General features: G+C 37.6%; 1 protein-coding gene across 1 annotated transcript; it reads right to left on the bottom strand.

Annotated features, from left to right (window-relative positions):
- Positions 1 to 783: 783 nt before the first annotated feature.
- On the bottom strand, positions 784 to 5309 carry LOC149540305 (disease resistance protein Roq1-like). Its single transcript, XM_089801425.1, has 5 exons — positions 4431 to 5309; positions 3192 to 4278; positions 2726 to 3073; positions 1498 to 2646; positions 784 to 1399 (listed from the first exon to the last, which is right to left on the bottom strand). Exons 1-5 carry the CDS (start codon positions 5168 to 5170, stop codon positions 920 to 922), a joined length of 3804 nt encoding a protein of 1267 aa, XP_089657551.1. The 5' UTR covers positions 5171 to 5309; the 3' UTR covers positions 784 to 919.
- Positions 5310 to 6219: the final 910 nt, after the last annotated feature.

Raw genomic sequence — 6219 nt, 5'->3', positions numbered from 1 at the left:
CATTTGAAATTAAATGTTTTTGTAACATAAATTAATAAACAAGGGCTAGAGAAAACATTAGTTCCCATAATAATTTGGAAAACTATATCGAAGAGGCATAGTGTTATTTACTAATATAGTTGTAAGGTGAGTATAAATAGGTATAATTCAACATACTTAAGAAACTTGAAAGAAAATGTAGTTGAAACACAGTACATGGCTTTTATATTTCAATCCTCTCATTTTATTTGTCTTCGTTTAATCTCCAAAATGTAAGAATTTAAATATAGTTGTAGGGTGCTTATAAATAGGTATAATTCAACATTCTTAGGGAACTTGAAAGAAAATGTCATTGAAACACAATACATGGCTTTTCTATTTCAATCCTCTCATTTGATTTGTCTTAGTTTAATCTCCAAAATGTAAGAATTTAATCTAAAAATGTCATCTATGAACACTTAAAACAACTAATTTTTAGCCTCCTACGTATATAATAAGTCTATAGAATTTAATCTAAAAATGTCATCTATGAACACTTAAAACAACTAATTTTTAGCCTCCTACGTATATAATAAGTCTATAAAATTATATTACAAGATGGAGCTACTGAAAACAATATGTCTAAAAATACATTTACTCAAATGCAAGTGAAGTCAATGGACATTTGACCTATTAATTAAGTTAAATGATTTTAAATAAATCCCCTAATCAAATCTTACTCACTTCATAACTTATAAACCTTTACTAAAATAATTCAAATGACATATCATTCTTCTTTACCTGTCTATTTTTATTAAATATCTATTTTTAAACTCCAAAACTTTATTAATATTGTTAAACATCAATAAAAATATGTATAACAACAATTAAAATAAAATTTCCCATCAAATAATAATACCTTTCTGATGCCTTTCCCAACTCCTCTAAGTATCGGTATGTATTAATCCGATAATAATGCACATAAACGGGCGGAAGCCTCCATAACTCTCTCCTCTTCCCCCGTCACCAGCAATCCTTTCTCCACTTCTCCTTCAGAATGTCCTCCGGAATTTCCCAGTTGTAAACCTATCTGAAGTGTATTGTTATTGAAAACTCTAGAATGTTGTGTTATGACAGTTGTAAACACCCATTTCCCCTCCTCCAACACCACAGAATCAATCAAAACATTTGAATCACCAGGAGCCAAAGACAATGAAGCCTCTGGAGATTCACAATTCAGAACAAGGCATACAAGAATGCACCGCGCTGAGTATGACCGTTTCAGTGATTCCCTCAGCAATAATATTTGAGGGCTCAGTTTCTGGCTAGCGATGGAGCCAACGAGGGAGAGATCGGAAAAGTCAAAGCAGTTAAGAAGCGAGGCCGCATCAGCGACCGCCCGCGCGCATATTCCTACTGTCTCCGGCCGCCTCTGCAAATTCTTTAATAAGGCGAATCAACAGAGTAAGTCAATATTGTGCATTTAGTTTTAAAATGATTAGAATTCTATTTACCAATAAACTGTAATTTAATATTTACCCGTATGCTTTGAATGCAACCTTCAACACCTGCTCTGCTGTTTGCTTTGAGACTCACTTGACTCAATCTTCCCATGCGCTCCAAACTTTGTATGCCCGCCTCCTCCCACCTCGTATGCACTCTCACCACTTCCATTGCTCTGCAATATTCCAACCCATCTATTCTCTTCACTCCGTAGCACCCTCTCAGTTGAAAGTGTTTGAGACAGGCTAATTGTGCAAAACTGGGGAGCGAATCCAACTCAGGGCACCCACTTATAATCAGCCACTGAATGTTCACCAGACCATCAATACCCCTTACCTTCCTCAGCATTCTACAACCTCGCAAGTACATCATCTTCAGTGTAGTTGACTGGACATCTATCTCTGTTAGACAGTCATTTCCTTCAAGCTCGAGAGACTCAAGGCTCGGACAATAGTCTTTGGAGATGCAAGTCTTGCGCGCTACAATTGATAAGGATTTCACTCCTGATTTTTCTATGGCTAACTCCTTTAATTGATTAAGACGCCCCAAAGATTCGGGTACACATCCCAGTTTAGGACAACCAGAAATTCGAAGAATAGTCAAGGAAGACAAATCTCCAAAAGATGTTGGCAGGCTTTCCAACAATGGACTTCCGATTCTCATCGTTTGTAACTTGCTCAGTTGGCCGATGCTCACTGGTATCTCCCTGAACCTCTCTGCATCCTCTAAATATAGCTCTCTCAGGTAGGCCTGATTTGTGATGTTACGAGGCAACCCTTCCATTTGCCTGCAACGAGAGAGGTTCAAATACTCTAGTTGTGCCATTGTTTCCAACATTTCTGATTCTAGACTGAGCTCGGAACACCCGGCTAAGTTGAGGTGTTGCAGAAGTGAGAGCTCCTTGAAAGAGACTGGTAACTTCCTCAAACTATGACAATTTATCAAATCAAGGTGCCTCAGATTTCTCAAATCACCAAAATTGTTGGGTAGAAATGATAGCTCTCTACAGTAAGATAAGTCCAGGTGCTCCAGTAATTCAAGACGACAAAATTCATCGGGGAGACTCTCCACTCCTGTCTCATCTGTGACTATCTTTTTCAAATGCCTGAGACATCCTATTGATTTTGGAAATCTTTGGAATGCACCACAGCTGTAAATTAGCAACTCTCTTAACTGCACGGGAGCCTGTAACAAATTCTCTATGAGACTGACTGAAAATGGAAAAGATCATCAATAAAGAAGTGAATCTGTACAAGATACTTACGTTGCTCTCAGTCTCCCATAATTCTTCCAATCGATTTTTCCTATGATATTTATTTTCACCGAGTTCTAAAACCCTCAAATTTTTCAATGATTTTAATGAGGCAAGGTTTCTCTCTTCAATGTCGAACCATTGAAGCCATATCAGATCTCTTGATAGATCACCAATCACTTGATTATAATCATTTCCCCTGACCTTAAGAAATTTTAATCCTACTGAAGAAGGCGCCAGAGTACGCAATCCTCTATTTGTGTTAACAATGAGCTCTCCACCCCCTGAACGTCGGAGACTATGCTCAACTTCGCTTGTTGAATCTGCTGTTTTTATCATTATTGCTCGAATAGCAATTCCCTTTTAAATTCAAGAAAAGAAAAACAATGAAATCAAAAATTATGGGAACATTATTAAACTTCAGCGGAACAAGAATAGAATCTATATATAAGTAGACAAAGATTAGTATTAATATTACCTGCACTTCATTGTCAACATTAATAGTCTGGTGAGGAGACCATAGACGGTAAGATGATTGATTATTCTCTATTTTCCTTCCCAAATCCCTCAAGTGGTCATGCATCCTTATACGGTCACAATCATCAAATTCAACAAGACACTTATTAAAGAGACCTTCCCAAATACACAGGCCAGCTCCTGTTGATCCATCCCAAGCTGCGACGACTGAAGTTTTCTGCTCTCCAATGAAGCAGCAAGCTACATCCAAAAACGCTCCTTTCTCTTCATAATCTAGGGCATCATAACTTACTTGTAGCCTAGTTATGATATCATCAGGTAATATCCTATTTATCTTTTGTAATTGACTCTCCCAATATTCTTTACTGGATTTTCCATATAGTAGCCCTCCAAACACTTTGAGAGATAATGGTAAGCCATCACAAACTCTTATGACTTTTTCAACAAGATTCTCAAATCCGCTGCATGGAAGAGGACTTAAAAAGGAATGCCAACAAAAAAGCTGTTGGGCATGAGCTCGGTCCAGTGCTTTCATTTTATAAATGGATGAGATGTCCCAACGTTGGAGTACATCGAGTTTCCTTGTAGTCACAACAACCAAACTACCCTCTCCCAGACTATCCTTGGCAGGCACTAGAGCATCCATTTGATCTATATTGTCCACATCATCTAGAACAATCAGCACCCTAACAGATTTCAAACGATAGGCGAGAATTCTCTTCCCTTCTTCTATATTCTCAATTGATATATTTCGAAGACCGAGATCTTCTACCAATTTTTGCTGTTTCTTATGCAATGCACTTTTTGAATCAGCATCTCTAATATCAAATAGAAAACTAGACTTTTCCATATCTATGTATTTATTATTAAATAATTGTTTGGCAAGTGTTGTTTTTCCAGAGCCACCCATACCCCAAATTCCCACGATTTGCACAGTGTGATGGATTTTTCCAGACTGAAGTGCTGTTCTTTCAAAGTCTAAGAGAGCTTCATCTAGACCAACTGGATGTTTGGCAACCAAAAATTGAAGATTTTTTATTACTGGTAGAACACGATTAACAACATTCTTGAGCACTCTGCCACAGTCACTGAACAAAACAAAACAGAACAGGGCAAACTTCGTTTACCATGACACCTATTCCGAAAAGCATAAGAAAGAACAAAAAGAAGCACCTAGTGTAAACAGAAGAAGATTGAAAAGAAAAGAATGAGGGCTGAAAGAAAAATAATTGCTACTTACTCCTCTTTATTTATGATCTCGCCGATATTGTATGAAACCCTGTTGACCGCCTTCTTCCACTCCTCAATCTTTTCTGAGCTGTAATGACCCTTCTTTTTGTGCAGGGCGAATGCATCAGCATAGAGTCCTCGTTCATATCGGACTTGGGCAGGCTGAAGATGGTAGAAAATAGGAATGATTGGGATACCAGTTTTAAGCATATACGCAAGTTCAGCCAAACACCAGGGGGATTCTGCATACTTCTTTGAAAATATGGCTATGTGGAGCGAAGCACTTTGCATTGCATCTTCAATCTCTTTGGGCAAATAATCCCCGAGTTGAAGCTCTTCTTTATCAAGGAAAACCCTCAAACCCATGACAGAGAGGGTACTGTAAAGAGTGGCTGCGAGGGTGTGTTTGACATCGGGGCCACGATGATTGATAAACACATCGTAGGGCACCTTTTTCCCTTGCATTGAGATGGAATATGCAGCAGCAGAAGAAGAAGACGGAGATGAAGATGGAACGAGCCCTTGAAAAGCATTTGTAGGCGGCGACAAAGCAGTCTCTTGAAAGTCATTTGTAACGAAAGGAGTAGAGGGAGATTTATGTGGCGAGGAATGGGATTGATTTGAACAGAGATTGAAACAACGGCAATTGAAACAGGAGGAAAAGAGGGAAGAAGAAGTAGATGGAGATGAAGCAATTTCTTCAGATGCATTTCTCTGCTCGTCATCAGCAGAAGTAGAGGTGGACGCCATGGAATGCAATTTGAGCTTTGAGATGAAAAACAAAAACAGATTAACGGGAAAGTAAGAAAGGGTCTCCGTGAGGAGGGACAAATTCTATGTATCTGTAGGAATCGCGTGGAAGGAAGGGAAGAACATATTAACCAGAGAAGTCAATGAAGGACAGAAACATCTTCCCACCACTATGATGGTGATGAGATATTTGTGGCGTTGTCCGGTTGTCATAATTGAGATTCATTTCAATTATAACATTAAAAGGTATGATGATATAAATTAATGAATTTGTAAAAGTAATATGAATTTTTACCTCATTTTCAAAAGCATTTTCAAAAGCGTTTGAATTTTTATCTGGTTGAGATCCGGAAGTAGACGTAGGTGCCATGGTAAAGAAAAGATAAAAGCCGAATGATAGCTATTTGGTGGGAAGGTGAAAATGCTGTGCGTGTGCAAGGGGGAAGATAAAGATAAGTGATGAGAAGAAAACGCGTGGAGGAACCAGCACAGTACATTCGCTGATGGGAAGGTGCAAATGCTGTGCGTGTGCAAGGGGGAAGATAAAGATGAGTGATGAGAAGAAAACGCGTGGAGGAACCAGCACGGTACATTCGCTGAAGTCGATTATCTCATAAAAGGTAAAGTGGCATGACCGGTAAAGTCCACAGGAGATTAATGCAATCGTGATTAGAAGGACCAGCTATGTTGAGCGGCAACTACTCAAGTCAATTAACTGCCTATGTTCCAATGATCTTATGTCTATCTTATAAATTCTTTCTTCCAATTAACGTTCATAAATAGTTTTAAAAAAATGATAGTATATGTATTATTTTTTTAGTGTGTTGTTATTGGGGTGAACATAAAAGGTTCTGTGCTAGCATTTTAAAATGATACTTTTAGACTATCTAGCACTCTATGAGTTCTAATTGACTACTTTAGGAAAGAACATATTCATCAAATTTTATTTTATTTTTAAAGTTATATTTTTATTAATAAATATTTCAATATTTTTTATTTCAACTGTTAAACTTAAAATAATAATAATAATAATAGCAACTCTTATACTT

The sequence above is a fragment of the Cupressus sempervirens genome, chromosome 9 (assembly GCF_028749045.1).
Source record: "Cupressus sempervirens isolate cs-2001-9-10 chromosome 9, ASM2874904v1, whole genome shotgun sequence".
Lineage (NCBI taxonomy): Eukaryota > Viridiplantae > Streptophyta > Pinopsida > Cupressales > Cupressaceae > Cupressus > Cupressus sempervirens.
The sequence above is the reverse complement of the archived record's forward strand: the minus strand, read 5'-3'. Positions and strand labels throughout refer to the sequence as shown.

What these genes read in the sequence shown, in the direction of transcription:
- LOC149540305 (XM_089801425.1), bottom strand. Translation starts at nt 5,170, where the DNA reads ATGGCGTCCACCTCTACTTCTGCTGATGACGAGCAGAGAAATGCATCT. An exon ending in GAGATCATAAATAAAGAGGA is followed by an intron (nt 4,279 to 4,430) that starts GTAAGTAGCAAT and finishes TGTTTTGTTCAG; the next exon opens with TGACTGTGGCAGAGTGCTCA. An exon ending in GTTGCATTCAAAGCATACGG is followed by an intron (nt 1,400 to 1,497) that starts GTAAATATTAAA and finishes GCCTTATTAAAG; the next exon opens with AATTTGCAGAGGCGGCCGGA.